Raw genomic sequence first — 21,759 nt, forward strand, 5'->3', positions numbered from 1 at the left:
AAATAATTCAAATGATCTAGCACAGTTAAATATCAAAGTATTAAATGTTCGAAATGTCCCCCTTCAACATTGCAACGTCACACAAACTTAAGAGCTGATACTATCAAGTCAGGGCTGGTTGGGTTTTAAGGTTGGGTCTGAAACCAGGAAGGAGATGGTTAGGGTTTGTAGTTTGGGTTGTGGTTTTATGAAAGGGCTGATGAGGGTTTCAAGAGTGTTGTAGACGTAATAGTAATAAATTAAATTCATATAGCGCCGCTGCTCCCTTAAAATGCACCTTTTGAAGGAAGACAGTGTCTCATAACTTTGCGTTGTTGACAATTTATGTTAACTTTTATTTTGAAGGGCGAGAACAAAGCTTGAAAGACGGGAAGTAATCGGTGGTTGCTTTCCCCTGTCACTGTTGCTAGTTAGCAGTAAACGTTAAAACCACCAGCAGTACTAAGGATTAACCAACACTGCTTCTAAAGTAATTCCGCATCTTCGCCCGAAAGGTGGAATCGAACCACTCTGCCGCTAGGCAGCTACAGGTTTGAAGCCTGCACCCCGGACCACCGAGGGTCATCCGGGCATTTGAACAAGTTGCCAGCCAGCAGGATATAGCACAAATATCTACTACTATTTCGTGGTGACGGTTTCGTGGTATTGTCATCGGGTATTGTCATCCAGTGTGATATTTTAGTTTATGAATAGTAATAATTACGAAATATTTGTCTATACGGACTGATTGTAACTAGCGCAGCACGATTCTTTCGAAACCATGCTAAAAGGAACAACATCAGGTATGCCAAGTTTATGCAAAATAGCTACGTATTGATTGGCTGTGCCGGAGAGAAAAGGCGTAGACAGATGACGTCATAACAGCCCATGTGAGAGATGTAGACATAAAATATCTGTGAAGGATTTGTTTATTTATTATAATAGAAGTAAGACATTAAAACGTGTTTAAAATAAAAACACTAAAAAATAAAAGAAGAAAATGAGTACATTCACCCAATAATTTTGCTTGTGTCTCTGAGGTTTCTGATTCCTTCACAGTCTCTTTGCTATAGCCTACTTTGTCTTTCAAACATAAATCACACTCAAAAGACCAATCAGGCAACCCACCTTGCTATCTTGATGTTGATGATGTTATTCAAGATTCAAGATTATCTTGAGCCTCAGAGATGGTTTGTACTTAATACCTTCCAGAGAGTTTTCTTTCATGAATGTCTTGTTACAAACACACCTTCTGGCTCTCTTGTTTGAATACTTTTTCCATTACAGGCTGAGGTGGGAGAGGGCAGCACATGTGGGCGTCGCAGATCTTATCACAAGCCAATCTGCAGGCTGGCCCCGGACCTGGGCAAGTTGGATCCTTGGGGAGGGCAGAAGAGGGAGCAAACTCAGGTTGCACTGTGCAGCAGCTCACCCCGACACCCTGCAGGACCTTGGTGACCCCTGACATGAGATCAGCACACCTGAATATGTCAGTGAAAGTGACTTTTAGTACAATTTAAATATAAAAAAAGTTCTACATTTGAGTCATCATCTTTTAAATTTTAAGATGTTCATAGATACATAACATTTCAGAAGCACCTGTGTACAGGAAAGTCAGCGTGACAGAGCACGTGGACTGAGGCCACCAAACACGAATCGGATAACTCCCAGATGTGAAGCTCATGCAACTCCTCCACCCCCGGCACGATCCCGATCCGCTTCCTCACGTCCGATAGACTCACGTGCGGAGGCGCGGCCTGCATCAGCAGCCGCCCGTACCTGTGCATCTGAGGAGGGCTACACATAAATGCCACACACGCAGTAACTTGATCTTTACGTGAAAAAAACCCCCCACAGTCTTGACACAATTAATTAAATAGAACTTTAAAAAATGAACAGTTCATGTCACGTTACAATAATTGAATGGCCACTGTGTTGCTCTTTCTGGTGTGCTAACCTTGGCCACCTGGGGGCAGTATAATACAGACTGTTCATTGCTATGTCTCAATTCTCAGCTAATCAGACAGCCCTCATATTAAGAATTATATATGACTGAGTTCTGTCCCATTCTATCCTTCAAAGCATTTTTAAAATCCGGTTTTCCAAATCTTTGTTCGTGCACTTGTTTTTTGTGGTTGGATTTTTAGTATTGTTCATGTTCATACCTGCGGCACAGCACCGCCCACCAGGATGATGGCAGCCAAAACGGCCAGGCCGGGATCCAGGTACACCAAGAGGCTGCAGGCCCCCGGAGAATGCCGGAAGTCAGGGCCTGCCAGCAGCATCACTAAACTATTAACCAGGACTAGCACTGATGTGGACAGACCCTGCACTACCATCACCACAGAAGCAGGACACAGAGTCAGCCGCTGCCTAACGTCCCGAGTGACTTCTTTGCCCAACTTTGGCTCCTCTGTCGTCTTCTCAGCAGCCACGCCTCCTCCCGCCGAGGTCACTGGGTTGCACGGGACAAGACCCCGGTTGTGAAGCGAGCGTGCAGTGGTCCCGCTCTGATCTCCACTGGCTTCACACGGGCCTCGCTCGGAGCCCTCCTGAGACATGGCTGTGAGAGAAAATGCAAAACAAACAAAACAATGTGCTCCACTTCAAAGTTAAATCCTCACCTGGATATACACTACATTGTGTATCAAAATAAGAGCGCACCTGAACAATCACTGTGTGTACTTCAAAGTACACACGTGTATTGAATTTTTAGAACCCTCTAGTTACTATTCAAGAATGGAAAAAGCGCACTATATACGGGATATAAATACTTTTTATATTGACGTCAACAGGGGTCAAATTTGACCTGTTACCTATGTGGTTGACTTCAATGTAACACTCGTGTTCTCTTCCAGCCTGAGCCCCGGCCCCCCGCCGCCTCCAGGTCATCACCAGCACCACAACGTTGTGCAGCAAACCGACCACGCCGGCCGCCGCCAGCAGCCAGGGCTGCTCCACAGGGTGCATCCCCACAGATTGGTGGCTGACAATTTCCAACAAGCAGGACACGCACAAGGAAACGAGGAGCAGGGCGGAGACAAAGACCCCCACCGGCCGCCTCCTGCCGTCAGGGTAGGACGCGGCGTACGGCGGAACCCCGGCGAGGTCGGTCGTCTCTGAGGACAGCCTTGAAGCAGAAGGACTCGCTGCATTTTGAGGCTGAGGAAGAGCCATGTGACCGAGGACAAAGAGCGTGTGGAAGCCATCCACCAGCAAGATGAAGGACCTGCACAGCTGACCGGTGATCAGTTTCAGAACCAGCACCAGGATGGTGATGACCAGCAGGCAGTATTGTGAGAGCTTCTTCATGTCTGCACTCAAACGCATCGTCAATACAATTAAATAAATACAATCAGAATGAATGTAGAAGAATTAAAGGGTTTATGCATCATGATTTAATGCTGCAATCCAATTCAATGTGCTGCTCCTCTTTGTGTCCATAATAATGTATTCGATTTACATGACACTTTTCTGCTTGTTTAAAAAAAACATACATTCAGCATCATGGGTTATGTACATGATGTAGTTTCAGTCATTCTTGACGAATGGAAATACATTCATCAGTACTATCTTCAAAATGGAAACATCATAATTACCTGTGAGGAAGCGGGTCTAAGCAGCCAAAAGAGAAGAGATGGTGGAAGGACCCGCGTGTACACCAATCCAAAAGGTTTCATTCATTGTGTGCAACATATCCACACTCCTCCTCCTTCACCACCTTAACTCCCGCCTCTTCCTCTTCCACTCTTCTAATCCCTGCCATGTGAGATGGAGAGAGGCAGGCGCAATCATCTGCCCTCCTATCTATCTATCTATCTATCTATCTATCTATCTATCTATCTATCTATCTATCTATCTATCTATCTATCTATCTATCTATCTAATCAGGGTTTTGACAAATTTTAAAAACTAATATTATGACCTCTAAATTCTAATATAGGAATGTATTAGGATGGGAAGCCTGGTGAGCCCAGCCAAATTTCCCCAACGCACCCAGCTTGGTGGCGTTGTGGTGAATTGTCTTTGTTGCTCCGCTGGTCTCCAACAAAACACTTGGTGGAAGATGGCTGGCTCAGAGAAGGAACACTTCAGTGACACACGGCTGATTGGGAAAAGATTTTATTCAACCGATGTCAGAGTGAAGTTTCTCCAAATATTCCAGTGGGCCAAAAGCAAAGATGTTAGCTGCTCTCTCTCGTCTGCCTGCCAGGCATCGCATCTTTTATACCTGGCGAGACTCATGATCTCATCGCTTTGAATAACGGCTGCAGCTTGAGTCTCAGTATACTTGTTGTTTCGCCGTCCCTAAAAGGCCATCTACTCGGTTCTTTTCTGGTCACGGACAACTGGGCCTTCTATATTCTAAGTAGCTATACATCACTGAAACTAAACCTCCCTGTCCAGCACAAATAACCTTTGCGTAATCCCACCGCTGCCGGCCCGGCCTTTTAGGTTAACATACAGAGAGGCATGCAGGGCAAAATTTACAACAGCGTGATGCTAATGAACCCTGATGTAATCCCCATTGTGTTGTATGATTACATAATCACATCATAAGGTGCAGGGAACTTCTTTTTGGAGGGGGCCAGTGAGTTAAAAAAAAAAAAAAGTATAGTATTCCTCTCCTGTTCCCAGGAATGACGCGGCAGCTTTCCTTTCCGTCCAGTGGGCTGCGAATCAACAGGTCGAATGGAGTTTGACACCGTGGATAAATCCCCACTGCCTGCCAGCACATTCCTGAAGTACAACTAAGCCCACCCGGAGACCCGGCGAGGACACTTTTGAACACTCCCACAACCCCCTGGAGGGAAGCACGGGACGAGCAGCAAGGATGGCCGATCTGCACCCCCCTTTTCCCACATCAATTGTGGTATATACATGAACTCTCAGTAATTATTACAACGTTCAAAGTATCAGTCAAGAATTTACACAGGATTAAATTTACCATGGGCTACAGTCATGATCAAATGGAGAAAAAAATATATATACTACCCACTCCCAAGAAGTGGACATCCCTGCAAAATTGATGACATGACAAGAGGCCAAGAACAACAATGAAGGAGCTGCAGGAATTTCTGGCAAGTGCTGGCCGTTTAGTAAATGTGAATAAATGTACGAGTTGAGCTGTACAAGTTAACGCTCACGATAACAGAAAATGCTTTATTTTGGTCACAAGAACATGACAGGGGTGTGTAGACTTTTTATATCCAGTTTTTAGCATGGGCATTCTCATGAAAAAACGTATAGCGCATGTATATTGATCATAATTGTTGGATTAATTTAGATATTTGGACCTAAGAAATGTTTGATTACAAATGTTCTCATGGTTTGATTTATTGTAATAGCATGACATAAAAATGAACAATTCTGAGCATGTAGCACATTAGAGATTTTAATTTAATTAGTTATACGTTAGTCCTCTCAAAAGCCCCATACCCTAGACATGTAAATAAATCAAATCGAGTGGTCGAGTCATTACATGCATTTATTTGAGTGGAACAAATTTCGCCATACATATCTTTGTGATTACCAGCACAGTTTTGAATTAAGTTAACCATTTATTAAAAAGGTCTAAAAATTAAAGCATTTACAAACAGTGGGGTGCAAAACGGAGAAGCGGCCTGATTTGGCGGACTCACATGACTCGGCGAGCAGCAGCGTGAAGGAGCGGCGCCCTCTGGCGGCCACCCGGCGTCGACGACACCACCACGTGACACGTCGCTTCTCGGTTACATGACTCGGTTTGTCAGGAATGCACCCCGACTGCTACTGAACAAGTCAACCACTCCAAACTTGCGCTTCCCCTCCAAAAATGTAAAATAAAATAAACAACCTAAATATTTGCTCTATGGAAATATACAAATCAAATACAGGGTGGGGTTTAAAAAAGAAATCAAGAAGGGGGTGGGGGGGGGGTGGATAAATCCAGAAACTCATCAAATAAATACAAATGATTTGTCAAAGGTGCAAAAAAATCCCCCAAAGAGTGAAAGGGGTGAAGAAGAGATGTTCTATCGATTTGAGCAACCCGTGAAGCAAGCAGTGGAGGTCGTTGCTTCAGGTTTGCTTTGTGTTGATTCCTGAGGGGCCAAAGTGACAACTAGAAATGACAAAAACTGGGAAGCGGGGTCACTTAGGCGGAGGTCCCTTCAAAATTGGAACGATGGATGAGGAGGACAAAAAAAAAAAAAAAAAAAACTCTTGATGATCACTGGATACAGTGCTGTGACATTAAAGCCGGCTGGTGCCCTCAGCCGGCTCCACAATTGTTATTATTTGCGTGTCAGGGAAGCTTACGCTCTACCGTTAAAAACTTTCCTGAAGACACACGCACACCTGGATTGGTCTTTGGTTAGTGTTTTGTTTTTTTACTTCCTACTCCCGGCCGTCCTTGTTGCCGTGGAAAGAATCACAAATGTAGTGATGACAGCATGGTTACTTTGTCTTTGTCCTCCTCACACGCACACGCTTCGGTGGTTGATGTAGTGACGTCACGTTGAGTTTTGAGTGTCTGTTGATTCCCTACAGAACCCGTTGAGATCATTAGAGTGTTTTTGACTCTTGTGTTCTTGACTCCTGTTGTCCTCACAGGACCTGTGGAAGACAGGAAGTTAGCTGAGAATGCGAAAAGGAAGCTAATTGGTGGGTGGGGGGGTGTAAAAAAAAAAGTTAAAAAATGTAAAAAAAAAAAAAAGATTTGGCTACCGGTCAAACCTTCTTCAGGGCGCATCTCTTCCAGTGTCCAAACTGGCTTCGAGAAGCAGCTCCTCCAGGTCTTGTGTGCAGCTCACACTCACTACATAGCCAACAACAAAACACACACATGAAATATTCATCCATGCATTTGTGTATCAAGTATCACAGCTCATAGACGCACACACACACCGTGTTCCATGACACAGCTGCCGGGTTTGGGGCCGTCGGTGTCGAGGAGGTGGAGGGAGAATTCGGGTTTCAGGCCGTTGGGCAAAAGCGAACCGGCCACTTCCGGCTCGCCCTGGTCGGCGGAGGCCTCCGTTTCAGCTTGGACGGCAGTGACGGATGTCGGTTGGTCGGCGGGAACGGGCTGTGCTACTTCCTGTCCGTCTGGCTCAGCTTTCTGATGTTCCCCGTCCGGTTTTGGACCGTGGCTGTCGTCCTCAGTCACAGTCGGGGGGCTGGCGTTCACCTCTTTTGCGTCGTCCTGACGCTCAGAGTCTTGCGTTAATTGGTCCGGCGTGGGTGTGGATGTCTGGATTTCCTCTTTGGCGTCTCCGCTCGTGGCTTCCGGCGACGCCGCTCCGCTTTCCTCCACAGCAGGAGCTTCTTTCAGCTCCTCACAGGGGGTCTGGGGTGGGGGGGCTTCAGGCTGAGCGGACGAAGGCGAGGCTGGTGCTTGTTGACTCGTCAATGGCGCTTCTAAAGTGTTGCCAATGACGTCGTGGTCGTGGGTGCGCTTCAGCGTCGTGTCGTCGTGGACCTCCTCCTGCGTGGGCTGGATTTGCTTGGCGGTGGCTGCGCTTGTTTCTAAGGTCCTCTTTGACGCCCCGTCGGTGTGGCCGGCAGCAGCCTGAGGTTCAGGCGGGCTCTCAACCCGAGTCACCATGAAAATCTTGTGACCTCGCCCGGGACTGGAGACTGATATGCAGCGGCCCGGCGAGGGAGGCGTGCCCAAAGGAACCGGGCTGTTGGTGACGGTGATTCCTGAAATGGTGTTCATTGAGGGCGGCGGGGGCACGTGTGAGGAACTCGATGCGGGCGCTACCACTTCAGTTTGAGGGGGAGTCGGACTTTGGACCGCTTTTGGCTCGGACGAGGCTTTCGTGATCACTTCTTCCTCATCTTCGGTGTCGGAGTCAGAGTCCAGGTTGATCGGCGGAACGCTCACCTCGGCGCTCGCCCCCGACTCGCCGCTCGGCTGCTCTTGGCTTTCCGTTTTATCCTCTGGGCTCCTGTCGTTGCTGTCCTCGCCTTCTTCTTCTCGCGTTCCGTCCTCGGTGGCGATTTCGGCCATGGATACCGACTGCCTCATCATCTGCTCTGTTTCCTCCTTCTCTTTGGCGAGGATGAAGTTCCTCTTGCAGCCGTTCTGGATTTCGGCCAGCAGGGCACGCTGGGTCTCGATGAAGCTCTTCACCTGCACCACATGAACCGTGCGAAGACTCAAGCTCAAATTCACAATTTCAAGCTTTGGTAACCTCCTTAGCTTAATGGTGAATGAAATACAGTGTACATTTTTTGGATTATTAGAATCATGATTCAATTCAGGACCTTTTCACTTCCCATGGGAACCCTGTCTCACATTCATTTGAATAAAAATGATTCATGACTATTTTACACAATATTTCATCTTTCCACACATGAATAATTTGACTTGCTCACAGTTTCTTTCTTGGGCTCCCGGTCCAGGTCGAGACGTAGCAGAGAGGTGTTGACTTTCAAGGCGAGCGACAGAGCCATCAGTCCACCTGTCTTGATCTCATTTTCCCGCAGATCCAGACGCAGCAGCCTCGGGCTCTCGGCGATAAATTCGGCTACCGCCACCGCTCCTGCAGTGGACAAGGCGGAAAAATAAGCGCCGGGGTGAAAAACGCACACACAAAATTTTTTTGAAACTGTTCAACCGGAAATGGCCGGAATTGATCACCTTCGCAGGACACTTTAGTGGAGGCGAGGCCCAGTCTGAGCACAGAGCGGTTGGCGATCAGTCCGTCTTTCAGCTTGTGGACGCCCTCGTTGCCCACTGAGTTATGGCCCAGGTTGAGCGTCTCCAGACTCTGGGTGCAAGGCTGAGAGAATGTAAAAGTAGCAAACACTTTACAAGTGGTGCGATACCCAAGGTTAAGGCTGAACCATTTGGGGGAAAAAAACAACATCTAATTGTGTTTTTTTTTTTTGTCCATTCATTACTGTGACTGGAATTTAATATGTGATTATTTTTTTTCAAGCTCTTCCCATGCATTTATTTGTCATTTTAGTATATATAGCCTTTAAGACTTTTGAAAGATTAATATAGGAGGTGACAGAGGACTATTGAGAGCCACAGGAAGTATCGGCTATAAAAGTTGGAGAACCACTGCTGCAATAGAGTAAAGTGTGACATTTCAATCCAAACATGCATTGGTTCCAATCAATGCCACCCGCCAAGTGTGAAAAGGACAAAACCACCAGAACGGAGCTTGTGCTGCTCTGACAAGCTGGCAGTCAGTAATGTCTAAATGGGGAACCACAAACAATGAGGTCCTTATTGGCCGGCCATCAATGTGATGAGGACGTGATGACTCATCAAAACAAACAGATGAATTTCGTTTTTAGTCATTCGGCCCGGCCACGGAATCAGATGTGAACATTTAATGCAGTATACTCCAGTCATGCTTTTTGAAGGGAATTAAGTCGAGAATTAGGGTGTATTGAAATACATCCATTGTATTTTTTTATTATTATTTTATCATTCATTTATTATTATTTTTAAATTAATTATGAATTAATTTGGATCCATTTTTTTGACCCACAAGGACCATTTAGTTAGACTATTGTCTTGTTGTCATCGTGTGTGTGTGTGTACCAGTGCAGCTGCCAGGTAGCCCATGCCGTTGTGCGTCAGCTGGTTGTTCCATAGCACCAATGTGACGAGGCCTTTCCTCTGCTCTTTTAGTCCTTCACACACGTAGGCCAAACCTGTGACGACAACGCCCACGCCAGCAAAAGTCAGTCCATCTGTGTCCCCCGCCCAAGCCGGCAAAATGTCACATTAGCTTCCATGCATGCGACGCGTCAATACGTTGTGACTAATGAGCGCCGGACAAAAATGAGGAATGAGTCGAAATAAGAGCATTTCCCGTCAAAAAATAACTCTGAGTCGTTCCACTCACAAGGGTAAAATGATATCATTGTATTCATCAGCCACGACTCAATCAAGTCTCGAGCTGAGAGATATTTTGCTGTTCTGAGCATCTGTTACATAAACGGAGATGAAATAAACGCGTGGGCGCAAGAGACTCGGATGCTGATGAGCTCATGAGTCCCTTTAGTATTCGCACGAATCAAAACACAAGGGGCTGCTCGAGTACCTGAGTCCAGGATGTGGTTGTTGCGCAGGTCCAGAATTTGAATGTTGTAGTTGAACTTGAGCAGGTTGCCGAGCTGGGCCGAATCCTGCAGGCCGTTGAGCTTGTTGTCGGCCAGGTACAACTCCCGCAGGTTCATGTTCATCTTCAAGGCCGTTGCTGAAAACACAACGTCACGGGGAAAACGAAATAAATTCCTTCCTGGAACGCGCTCGGCGGCGTTTGTTTGCCTCATACCGAGCATCATGAGCGGTCTGCCGGACAGGCCGGCGTTTTCCAGGTGCAGCACCGCCAGGCTGCCGCTGATCCGGAGCGCCCGAGCCACGAAGGGAGCCGAGTGGTCCAGCAGGGGCGTGTTTCTGGCATCCAGATACTGCAGAGAGCTCGTCTGATGGTGGCGGAGAAAAAAAATCGGGTAGCATGATAGGTGAGACTCTGCATTTACTAATGTCTCCCTTAAAGGATTAAAAACTAGAAGAAGAGAAACAAATTGGCTTCTATTTGAGATTAAGTGAGGCTCAGCGGCTATTATTAGAGGACGGGCTACTATTTGAGACAAGGCAGGTTTGCAGTTTTAAGGAAACCAAACAAAAGCCTTCCCTATGGCTGCTTTGATGCAATGTAATGAATAAATCATATCATACAAGGAAACCAAGACAATGCGGCATGTCAAATGACGACATTCAGTAGCCTGCAAACGTCCTTGTTGCTGTGAGCGGATGTGTCACAATGTTACACTGACGCAAGGCCATATTGCCTTTAATACTCACCGTGCATTCCGTCAATCCGCTTAAACGTCAGTCAAAACACAGACTTGAATATAATCTTAGCAAGGGCTGAATGTTTGATGCACTTGTATTGGATCCCGTGAGTTGACACTTTGTCATGTCAGACGGGAAATGAAAGCTCTCCCGGGAGGATTTCTTCATTACAACACACTTAGGTTGACTAGTGAGCCTCCTCGTGAGGTCATAATCGCACGAGGATTTTAGCTCCGCGAAACCATACGAATCATTCTATGACTGTATCGTTACAAACCGAATTCCAACTGATCTCACCTTCCTCATCATGTGAGCGGCGGCTTGCCACCCCCGCGTGCCGATGTGCTTGTTGAAGGAGATGTTGAGGTGCGTGGCCGACTCGTAGTACTCGATCATGTCGAACAGAGCTGAGGCGCCCTGAGAAACAAAAATAAACAAATAACTAAATGTCAACAACTGAGCTACAGGTGACTTATGCTGAATAAGGTTTGTGCCATGTTATCGTTTCCAATTGCAGAATGAGGAATAAAAGAAAAGTAAATGAGACACGATAGCTCAGTGGGGTCAAATTACATCATCGCACGTCTCGGTGTGTTTGGTCGGGATACTATTGGCTACTGGTGCGTTTATCTTCGGGGCGGCTGAAAGTGAGTCACATCCAGTTCTAAAGAAGTCCACCCTGTCGGGTTTTGAGAAAAGCCTTTGAAAAATGGAAGACATCAAGCCGTATGTCAACATGCCCTTATCGCACCATCCTGTTATTCCTTTCAGCTTCTTATTTCACTCGCGCTCGACCATCTCAGGCTGAGCCTCTGTTATTCGGTGACTCATTCCCGTTAGGCCTACGTTGGGCCGGCCCATCTGCTGCCTCCGCTTGGCTTTCTGCGTTTACTTGCAGGAGGAAAAGTTGCGAGAGAAGCAGAAGAAAACAGCAAGCCGTAATTAGAGTGAGCCTTTCGTGCCAGCCCAACCGCAGTCTGGTTGCGAGCACAACTTGTGTCTGCGACTCAAAATAAACCTCACAATGTGTATATGTGTCGTCTTGTGACGGGATTTGTCCCTCGGGTCGGCGCTATGGAGCCTGCCTGAGCCCCAAGGGGGTCTGTGGGAAATCCCCTGACGCCCCCCCCCCACAAATCTTCAAACGGATTTCTTCTTACATCTTCATCTAAATTGGTCTGCTCCAGGTTGATCACTTTAAACTGGACTCTCTTTAAAACTTCTTCCAGGGACTCGCACGCCTTGTAGTCCAACTTTTCACCTGTGCACAAAGAAAGAAGACCAACGTGTTACATTAAACACACCCAAAAGTCAAATATTATAAGCTTGGGAGGTTTCGCTGTATTGTGTAGGATGTCAAACATCTTAATCTAAATTTATAACCGTTTTTTTTTCTTTTTCGTGCTTACCTTTTAGATCCAAGCATTCATTTCGCTGGGTCAGGTCTATAAGTTCCTGCATTAAAAAAAGAAAGAAAAAAACATTAGCGCAAGTGAGACACAACACTTCCTTATGAAATCACAGATGGCGTTGCACATTTTGAAACATCTCCACACCACACAAACCACTAAGAAAAAAAGAACACGTCCTCTTATGTAATCTGAGATCGACATTTGCTTGATAAATCAAGCGCTTTCCTGTTTTGTGTGTTTCTTTGCGCATGTGACTGTAAGTGAATCTGCTAGTTGTGAGAGATGAGCAGCGCGCACACACATCAAACAAAACTGTACTTTTTTGCCTCATGCTCGCCCACGCAAACACTGCCCTCGAAACTATGTGCCAGCAAATAGTTGGCTCTCCATCCCCATTCAACATGAACTCCGTGACCTCTGCCCTCGTGCCACACCGCTGGTAATTATCTGAGCCTGCCTGGACGTGCCACCCCCACTTCGCATGACTCATCGAGTCTTGATAAACTCATCTGACATGACGCAACGTACGTCCTACAGCGTATAAGAGGTCATAAATAGAGAAAGATTCAGAGTTGAAAAGAAGATTATTTTCCTAATCACATGTCTCCACGCTCGTCACATGATAGAAGAGCACAAGCTAGTACAATCGGGTGAAAAAATAAACAAATCAAATATTTGGAGAGCTGAGATGGTGAGATAGAAGAGCCAACTCCTTCCAAGACAAAAAAAAACAAAACCTCAATTTAAGTTGCAATATTGAAACCCCCGGGAGTTCCACTGTCTGGCACACATTTGCTGTCCGTAGGACAAAACCATCTTTTTGTTTCGTTTGAATTCTTGGTAACAAGGTCCGGCAGTTGCATTGGCGAAGGCATTCATCATGCAGCTGCTAAACAGCCATCTTTTACAAATGACACAACCCTACTGGGAGGGCATCTGGCAAACTGACGTGGTCTTAATAAAGACCGCATTTAGCGGGGAAGGGGCAGGGTCAACCAAACTCTTCCTGCCAAAACCCCAAAACGGACAAACTAACATGCTTTACATGGCTGCTTACTGAAATGACTCAGCCAAACATCACAAATATGACTAAATGTGACTTCTTCCTACTCCTGTTGAACTCTTTTTTTTTGGTCATCTTTATATGACCAATCAATCAATTAAAAAAATCCAATCAAATACCAAAACAAAGGGAATGGATTTCTCAGAATACGACAAGTAAGAAAGGACGGAAAGGGGCCGGTGATATGATCCGCCATAGTGGGTCAGTGGAAATGTACCCAGACCATAAAGTGAAGGCTTGAGCATCAGCTTAGCAGTGTGATGTGTTTTTCCTCAAGTAGCTGTGACGTTAACTCTCGGCTGACCGGGCGTGCTGGCTGGGCGGGGGGGGGATTCCTTTGTTGAGTCTCTTGACCTAACGGTAGCCATCGAAAAACTCCTTCTTCAATTGCGGGCCGCTGAACTATATGGACTTTGTAATTAAGGCAAAAAAAGTGCAAGGGATTCAAACCCACGGCGATCATGTGTGCTAATTCACATACAAAGGCGATCGTCGCCGCGCAGGATTTGACAGAGGGATTATGGGACACATGACTGCTGGGCTAACCCACAAGACGAGGCTGCAAAAAAAACATGAGACTACAAAAATGAGCCTTTGTGCCTTATTTAAGAGAGAGAAAAAAAAAAGCCTGGATTTCCTAGAAGTCAAAGTAGCATCAGATTCTTCTGGTAGAGGCTGTAACAATTTTGAGTGAGGGAGGGGTGGGGGTCAAGTTTGATGTGGTGCTTCTGCGCGTGGACTCGAGTGATGCTAACACGGTGAGCAGTTGCTAGCTTCAGGATAGCAGACTCAGCAGGAACCCAGACTGCAGTAAATTGCAGTCGGGTACATCAAATTAGAGAACAAATGGAACCGGGTCTGGATAAGAGTTCAGCTGGCTGGGGGTGTGATTACATTTAATGTGCCATGTGTTTTATCTTTACACAACTGTGTGTGTGTGTGTGTCTCACCTGAATCTGTTTGAGCACTTTGGGAATGGGTTTACAGTTGAGCTTGTGGCAGGCCTGCTTATACGAAGACAGGATGTCGTCCACCGTCACATTCTGAGCTGCAAAAGCACAATGGAAGAGCGTTTACGTTTTGTTAGCGTTGCGGCGCCGAGGGGACTTTCCCCAAATTCTCCACCATGCAAAATATAGACATATAAAATGAGCAGTTATTATTGCGGACATAAATCTGTCAGATCTTGTGAAATCTAAACAGAGTTTCACATCAATTGTGGCATACTTGAAGACGTGTGCATTCGATGTCTCACTCGAAGAGCAGCTTGGCTCATCTTATAAATCCTGCATGATCATCTTTACAAAGTTTAGATGAACAAGTGCCCAGTAAGCGCTGAGCACTAACTCATTAACGTAATGTAAATTTCCCCACTGTGGGATGAATAAAGTTCTATTATCATCATCATCAATTACAGTCAGAGTGTTCCAGAACTTACTCAGTCTAAGCACGGGTATTTTGATAAATATAGACGAGAGGAGTGTCGGTACGACTCTGTCGAGGCATGAATATTAGGACAGGAATGGAGTGTGGAGGAGGGAGGGGGGTGACAAGAGTTTAATTGCATCACTTCATGTTAAAGAACTCTGGCTCATTGCTCGGTAGTTTTGAGAGTTGTGTTCCGATTGTGGCAAATGAAATTTGGCGGGATCAGGTGACTTGTAAACGTTCAAACCTGGCGCTCTGATTTCAGTGGACGTGACAGAGAGAACAGAAAATGTGGTGAAATCACACACACAAAAAAAAGTACGTTTGTGGTTAGCGCAGACGTGCGTGCCCGCAGTTTGTAGGTCAGTTCAACTTTCAGCAGAAGTCAGCATTCTCCAGCGTCTCGCCAAGGTGCGACTCCGTCTGCATCGACTCATCAATCAATCAACTGTAGATATACTTGAAAGATTCTTTTTCTAATTCCACACTGCTCAGAGTATTTGACGTGTGCAGCCTTGCAAGTTTTGAACGGTACAGGGTGTCCCCTTCCAGCGAACACCGAGTCCTTGGAATAGAGCGATTGTGCCGAGTTGAGGTGGCGCAACGCTTCCGGAGGGAAGGTGGAGTTTGCCTGCTGGTGGTCTCACGCCATTCCACACACACACTCGAGTCTTTGATTTCAGGAGAGCGTAACGGCTTGGCAGGGAACTTTTCAAACCTTGCGAAGGGTCGGAAAAATCTTAGTCGGCTAGAAAGAGTCAAGAGATGGCCAGAGCGTTAACTCGTTCACTGCCAACCCAGTTCATATCTTTGACGTCGATAGCCGTCAATGGCACCGAATGAGTTAAATTTCTTCTCCCGTCTTTTGTTTTTCATCACTTCCTCCTGCGCTGCCGGGACATGCCGGGAGGGAGTGGTGACTGAGAGGAGGGGGAAATGGCAGCTCCAAAACATCTTTGAAAAGCATGCTCGGAGGAAGCGGAGGTAGCCACAGAAAACAAAAAGGTCGAGCTGCTGACGGCGTCTAACCGAGACAAACCGCAATCCCAGTTTAAGAGGCTTAAACTGCGGGTCAGCGGAGGTCTGAAGATAAATCTGCTGAAAGGAAGGTAGCATCGATTCATTTTTTTTTTAACTCGCGGGATTGCTGAGTCAGCAAGGTGACCAATTTTTTTTTTCAAGTCTCTAAATCCAGTCGGACAGTTGTCCTGGTATCCTTCTGCACATCCCCACCTGTGTTTGAATTTCATACCTTTCTAATCTGTTTGTGGACTACTTCAACCTTTGCACTTTTGAAAGGTACAATAAAAGCCTTGATGGAGCCTAACGGGTCACGGTTGCCGTGTCAACCGTTTGACCATCACCACTCGAGGACATCCATGTCAATAGCATGTGGATCATATCATCCTTAGAATGAAGTAGTAGGCCTTTCAATAAAACCACTTGCCTAACCTACAAGCCGTTGACCTGGTTTATATTCAACCGCCCACTAAACAAACTCCGGGTTAGTCGGCAGAGTGATACACAATTAGCAAACAACCGTCTGGAATCATTAGCTTTGCGCTGAAGGAAAGAATGATGTATCCGTAAAGACGCGGTCGTCGCGCATTGATTACTTCCTAAGTCTCTCGGGTCGATAGCCTGTAAAGCGTTTTGGTCGTTCGATGGACGAAATTGCAAACGGAGCGCTTCCAGACACTGGAATGCAAACAGCTTATGATAATCCACTCCGTCTCAGATATGAACTCACCGGCCACAACATTAAGCCCCATTTCAACTGAGTGCCACGCTTCCATTCAGCTTGCCAATCGAGTGTATATGTACATATCATTTTTCTTAGAAAAATGAAGAGTGGCAAACTCCAGTTGGGTCCTCATGTGAGCGACAATCTTATTCCCCGTACGCTCGAGGGAAGAGAGGAATTTGCCACGTTAATGATTTGGGAGTCTTAAGACTGAATGACAGCGTTTTGTGTTCATGATTTTCATCACTTTTTGAAAATTGCAGACGAAGGAGACGGTCACGGCAGTATTCATTTTTCTTATCATAGGATAATAACAATAAGCCGACTTTCCCGAGGCGCCGTTGTGAGGTTATTTTAAATACTCATGTCATTTTCGTTTTCTGTTTGATTTGACGGTTAACTTTGACAGGGAGCGGCAGTAAACAGCTGGAAGGAAGCCTCTTAATCTTTTTCCTGTTTTTCTCTTGCTAGCCATAAAGTTTGCGCTAACATCATCGGGCTAACGTATCTCAATTTGTTGCTCACAAGTTTGACTTGGTCATGTGACGGCTCGTACTTCAAAAACTCACGTAGCCCAATAAGCTCGGCAAACATACGAAAAGTTCTATACCGCTGTTAAAATTGACTCTTTCTGTCCATCCAAACGGAGTCAAAGTCATTTTTTTGTGTTACTCTTGTAAATACAGCAGGTGTAAACAAACACTTTGTCGTGCGTGAAGACCTACCTGACATTTTTGTGTGTGCGGGGAAACCTGAGCCTTTGGCAAACACTGTCGTTAGGCCAATCGGCCTTTAAAGGTCACTGAACGTTGAACATTCAAATGCACTAGCTGCATCACAGGAAGTGGATCATCTTCCCAAATCGGACAGAGGCGAAAACTTTGGGAGCCATCTTAAACGATGCGAGTTTCAATTCCGGCAGCTTCAAGTGAAAATTGCCTCCGAGCGACGATTGACATCAGCTGCCGCTCAACATGCCCGTGCCAGTTTTCAAAATAGACGCCCCGCTCCCAGTCTGCGGCAACGCTCCCGGGACACCAGGGCAACGTCATTCACACTTGACAGCTGACTGTTTGGACAGAGGTGGGTGGTTGGGGGGCAGAACTCAGGCTCTGATTCTGGGAGCTCAAACTCGTCTGGACAAAACTCAGACAAAATGCCGTTGCAAAAATTGAAACAGGCGCATTCCAAAAAAAGTGACGAAAAAAAAAAAAAACAGCAGCATATACGACCGAGAAGTCTAATCGATATAAAACGAACTGGAGCGTTCGTCGAGTTTGCCATCGTCGAACTGACGAAATCAACAAACAACACGATAAGTACCACTCGGAAGCCTTTGGAAATCCACAAAACATTATCAATCCTCAAAATACAAAACCCAGATGGTACCATGAAGGGTACAAAAGGGTTCTATTTTTAAATGAAGGGGGTATTTAATGTGCAAAGCGCGCTCGCGTGGAGTGTTAAAATAATATTTTTGTCGGCCCACGGAGCAGGTCCACGAGTGGGAGAACAAGGAATTCCTGTTTGACGAGCGAGCACAATGGCCTGCCTACACAGAATTGAGTATGAGATAAGAAATCACTGCTCGACACATAAAATAATAATAAATAAAAAAAAAAAAAACGTTTTCGGTTGGAAATTTGACTCTCATTTGCTTCCTTTTGATTACACAAACTGGGTCAATGGAACACTCAAAGGTTATCGTTGCACAACCAAAAGCGCAGTTTAATGATTGTTGGTTACAACGAAAAAAATTCGATTCTATCGTTTGTAGAATGACCCGAACCGACCTGTAACGCCATAACCGTGTGTCACTAGGTCCCGGACCAGGATAATAGAACCACTAAAAACCCGACAAAGCACTCTCATGATACGAGTACATTATTGTATTGGGGATGCAACAGGGCTCTCTTTTAGGTACACTCTGAATGAGACAATGCATATTCGGGATGTGGCTTTGATTTGGTTTTACGATTCACTTTGCATTGACGTGTTTTCGCAGGGTTCAACATGAACGGTGGCCCGGTGGCCCGGGGCTACCGCGCTGCCGTGAAACAGAACACCAGTAGAAAATATAGCGAACCCTGGCCCAAAACGTTATCTGCACCGTCCCACCTCGAGTAATCATGTGGATGCCAGAGCACAAGTGTTGCTTCTGTTAGCTGACTTTTTCGTTCTGTCTGTGTCGATTTTCAGACAGGGCAATCCTGCCAAATGGAGAGCCCCGACGGCGAAGTGGAAACACGATCCTAGCAGGCTGACCATTGTTCCTCCTGACTCCAGGTTCAGGCAGCAAGTCATGCTACCTCCCAGCCAGTCATTCATTTGCCACTGCAATCTAGAGTTGCACTTCTAGAGTTGCCTGGTGAACATTTACACGAGCTATTTATTCAGCTCTGCTCTGAACAGTGACTCACTTTGTGGTTGGGGGAAGAAAAGAGAGAAAGAAAAAAAAAAGCTCCTGGCATTTTGATCGCAAGCCCAATTCATAGTTGTTTTTATGATTTGGTTGTGCGATGGTTTGAAACGAAGTAATGCCTTAACTCCAAAACTACACTGGGCTTAACATTCCGCTCGACTGAGCTGCTCAAGTGACAAACACGCCTCGCTGTGAGCCAGCAAACAAGCAGCACGATTACAGCTGTGCCATGTCCGGCATCAACTTCCTGGACTCGTCGTGTAAATACAACATAAAAATGAGATCCGCCCACTTTACAGTGCTCGTCTCTTTCTTGTTTAATTTCAACCATCTTCTCCTTCAGTTTCAATACATGTTAATTTCACCCAAACTTGTAATGCTCAAGGTTCTGTATCTGTCTTTTTAGGCACAGCGGTGGACTTGGTAGCTACGGAAATTGTGACTAACCGTTTTGTCACGCAGGTTTTTTTTTTTTTTTTTATAATTAAAGACTTGAACTTGTGTTTTTAAAAGGGGTGAGGTGAGGACTTGGCAAGGCAGTGCTTTTGCGTTTTCATATTCCATAGAGAGGAATAAACAGTAAACAGGAAGGCACTTATGTGAAATGATCAGCAAGGAAACAAAACATATTTTAGTGTCATAACTTTTGTTCAAATAACAGAGATTTTTTTAATCTAACAATGTGACTTTTTTTTCCCCCCCCCCTATCGTGATTTTGCACAATTTTTTTACTTTCATACTAACGAGCCAAAGTGGTGCATGTTTGGATTCAATTGGTTTCATGTCATTGTTGTGGGATGAAAATCTCGGCGGGCTAAGAAGCATGTTCATGCAGGTACAGCTATGATGATAGATGATAAAGATCATCTTCACACTTAAGACACACACACACATTTTCACACGCGCACGCACACAGAGTGTATTAATTACCATGTCTCCAGGGGTCCTTTGGTTCCACAGCTCCAGAAACAATGTCGTCATCTGACGGAAACGTCACCCTCTTGCCACTCAGTTTGTGGTTATCGTTCTCTTCCTCCACTGTGGGGTACAGCACGGCGTGGTCCGCGCCGGACGACTCGTCTGGATGCTGCGCGTCCGACCGGCTTTCGGCCTCGCTGCCGGCCGGGACAACTTGACTGGAAGTGTCTGAAATATCACCTGGCGGCGACCTGACAGCGGTGGGCTCGGCCTCCAGCACGCCGCTCTCGTCCAAGCTCAGGTCCACACCCATGTCCATCTCCCCGCCATCGTCATCTTCTGCCGGGTCGTTCAACTTTACGGGTTCAGTGTCCTTCGGGTCCTTCATTTGATCCGCAGCAGCGTTGTCCTTGTGGTCCCCGTTATTAGGAAAGAATGAGTCAGTAGGGTTCGGCGACCCGGTGCGGTCAGCGCTTAGTCTATTCCCATTAACCTCATCGATTTCCAGCGTGTCCTTCACCTTGCAGTTGTCCCCTTCGGCCTCCTGAAGGTTGTCAGCGAGCTGAGGCATGCTTTCGACAGTTTGCCTATCGGCGTCAACGATCAGCTCAGAGATGCGGACCCCATCCGTGCCAAAGGTAGTGTTACGATGCTCATCGTCCATGCTCGTTTTGGTCTTGACATTGCACAGATCGAGACGCTGCTCTTCGATATTCATGTTTACATGTCCAGTTAAACTCAAAAAGTCTCTCACTCTGGATGGACAAATTAACAGGCTGTAAAAATCTTAAGTGGACGCTCTAATGAATGCTTTTTGAATTAGAGGGCTAGTGTAGAGGTCATCAATAACACATCAGAAGATGCCTGTGTGACATGTGCAATTGCAATTACAGTTAAGAAGCAACTTTATGACACTAAATGGGAATGGATGGACATGGACAGCAGTAATAGAGGACCAGCAGTTTGTCAGTCAGCCAGTCCGAACCTAACATTCAAGTGAGCTTTCCTTTTTTCTTTTTTCCTACAGTAACAATCTTATTCATTTGGAACTGGGCGATGTGAACTGCAGTTAGCTAGCGTGCTACAGTTGATGCCCCGCAATGACATCTAGGCCCGCGTATCCTCGCATACCTGCCGCATCACGTAACACCTCGAAGTCCATTATTTAGGCCGTATGGAAAGTAATCGTGGCGGTCGTCTCACTTCGGGTGTCGCGCCGGAACACACGGCTCACACATCCCAGCGCCCCGAACACCACTGGCGGCTGGCTGGAAAAGAAACAGGCGTCACACCGACACACAACGAGTCCTCCTCGGCATGTCTCCTCCGTGGGGTTAACTTCCGTCCCGACGAGACACCTGCCCTCGCTCCTAACGTGCCTTGTCTTTTTCGAGGATGGTTTATATCCAGTAGCCGGACAAGGTGGTGGAAAGTACACTGAGTTGGACGTGTTTTTTCCTCCAACGCGAGCATTCGCAGGGAGAGCAAGCTAGCTCGTGAAAGTCCAACAACCGTTTGTTGTTCACACGTGTGACGTCAGCGCGTCGTACCACCCCGGTTGCGTTCAACAGCAGCACCGTTTACTAGTGTTGCAAAAAATCTCCCCAGGAACATGCAGAGGTGCACAAAAGCTACTTACATGGTGTAAAAATGAAGCGTTTTTAATTACTAAATCGGACATGAATTTTGTTTCCGTCCTGCCAATTACAGTACGTACAGTATATACAATATATATATTGAGTTTTCCACAAAATTTTACAATGCTGTAAAAACAAAACAAAAGATTAAACCCCCACATTTTGCAATAAATTTTTTTTTTTTTTTTTAAACTCAGAATGCTCTAACAGTTTGGAATCGTGTGTGCGTGTGTGTGTGTAGGGGGGGTAATCTGCGCTCTGGCGCCATCTTGTGGCTCCAGGTTTTGGAGTTTACATCAATCTGTTAGTCGTCATATTTTTTCAATATGTTTCAACATATTGAATG

At 46.0% G+C, this 21,759-nt stretch overlaps 2 protein-coding genes, 2 long non-coding RNA genes and 1 other non-coding gene across 7 annotated transcripts; 1 reads left to right on the forward strand and 4 right to left on the reverse strand.

Annotated features, from left to right (window-relative positions):
* The first annotated feature begins 243 nt into the window (after window positions 1–243).
* On the forward strand, window positions 244–5,269 carry LOC119132256. 2 transcript variants are annotated; one of them, XR_005099832.1, is made up of 5 exons: window positions 244–655; window positions 1,267–1,478; window positions 1,573–2,544; window positions 2,838–3,652; window positions 4,618–5,269. It is a non-coding gene; the product is annotated as an uncharacterized LOC119132256 (long non-coding RNA). The 2 variants fall into 2 exon arrangements; XR_005099833.1 differs by having other exon boundaries at window positions 245–655; window positions 1,267–1,468; window positions 1,589–2,544.
* On the reverse strand, window positions 485–571 carry trnastop-uca. The gene has a single exon. It is a non-coding gene; the product is annotated as a tRNA-Sec (tRNA).
* LOC119132255 (zinc transporter 1) lies at window positions 916–3,677 on the reverse strand. Its single transcript, XM_037267358.1, has 5 exons — window positions 3,579–3,677; window positions 2,796–3,293; window positions 2,145–2,542; window positions 1,579–1,766; window positions 916–1,460 (listed from the first exon to the last, which is right to left on the reverse strand). The coding sequence occupies exons 2-5, from the start codon at window positions 3,289–3,291 to the stop codon at window positions 1,217–1,219; spliced, it is 1,326 nt and encodes a 441-aa protein (XP_037123253.1). The 5' UTR covers window positions 3,292–3,293; window positions 3,579–3,677; the 3' UTR covers window positions 916–1,216.
* Window positions 4,086–4,624, reverse strand: LOC119132257. The gene is made up of 2 exons (XR_005099834.1): window positions 4,370–4,624; window positions 4,086–4,219 (listed from the first exon to the last, which is right to left on the reverse strand). It is a non-coding gene; the product is annotated as an uncharacterized LOC119132257 (long non-coding RNA).
* A 180-nt stretch (window positions 5,270–5,449) lies between the features above and the next one.
* On the reverse strand, window positions 5,450–21,319 carry ppp1r37 (protein phosphatase 1, regulatory subunit 37). 2 transcript variants are annotated; one of them, XM_037267356.1, is made up of 14 exons: window positions 20,908–21,319; window positions 19,789–20,531; window positions 14,215–14,312; window positions 12,199–12,244; window positions 11,950–12,050; window positions 11,087–11,206; window positions 10,266–10,416; window positions 10,032–10,187; window positions 9,527–9,639; window positions 8,609–8,750; window positions 8,344–8,510; window positions 6,868–8,098; window positions 6,688–6,778; window positions 5,450–6,576 (listed from the first exon to the last, which is right to left on the reverse strand). In XM_037267356.1, exons 2-13 carry the CDS (start codon window positions 20,492–20,494, stop codon window positions 6,702–6,704), a joined length of 3,108 nt encoding a protein of 1,035 aa, XP_037123251.1. In that variant the 5' UTR covers window positions 20,495–20,531; window positions 20,908–21,319; the 3' UTR covers window positions 5,450–6,576; window positions 6,688–6,701. The 2 variants fall into 2 exon arrangements, with proteins under 2 accessions (XP_037123251.1, XP_037123252.1); XM_037267357.1 differs by having other exon boundaries at window positions 6,697–6,778; window positions 19,789–21,319.
* Window positions 21,320–21,759: the final 440 nt, after the last annotated feature.

This window comes from Syngnathus acus, chromosome 13, assembly GCF_901709675.1.
Source record: "Syngnathus acus chromosome 13, fSynAcu1.2, whole genome shotgun sequence".
Classification (NCBI taxonomy): Eukaryota; Metazoa; Chordata; class Actinopteri; order Syngnathiformes; family Syngnathidae; genus Syngnathus; species Syngnathus acus.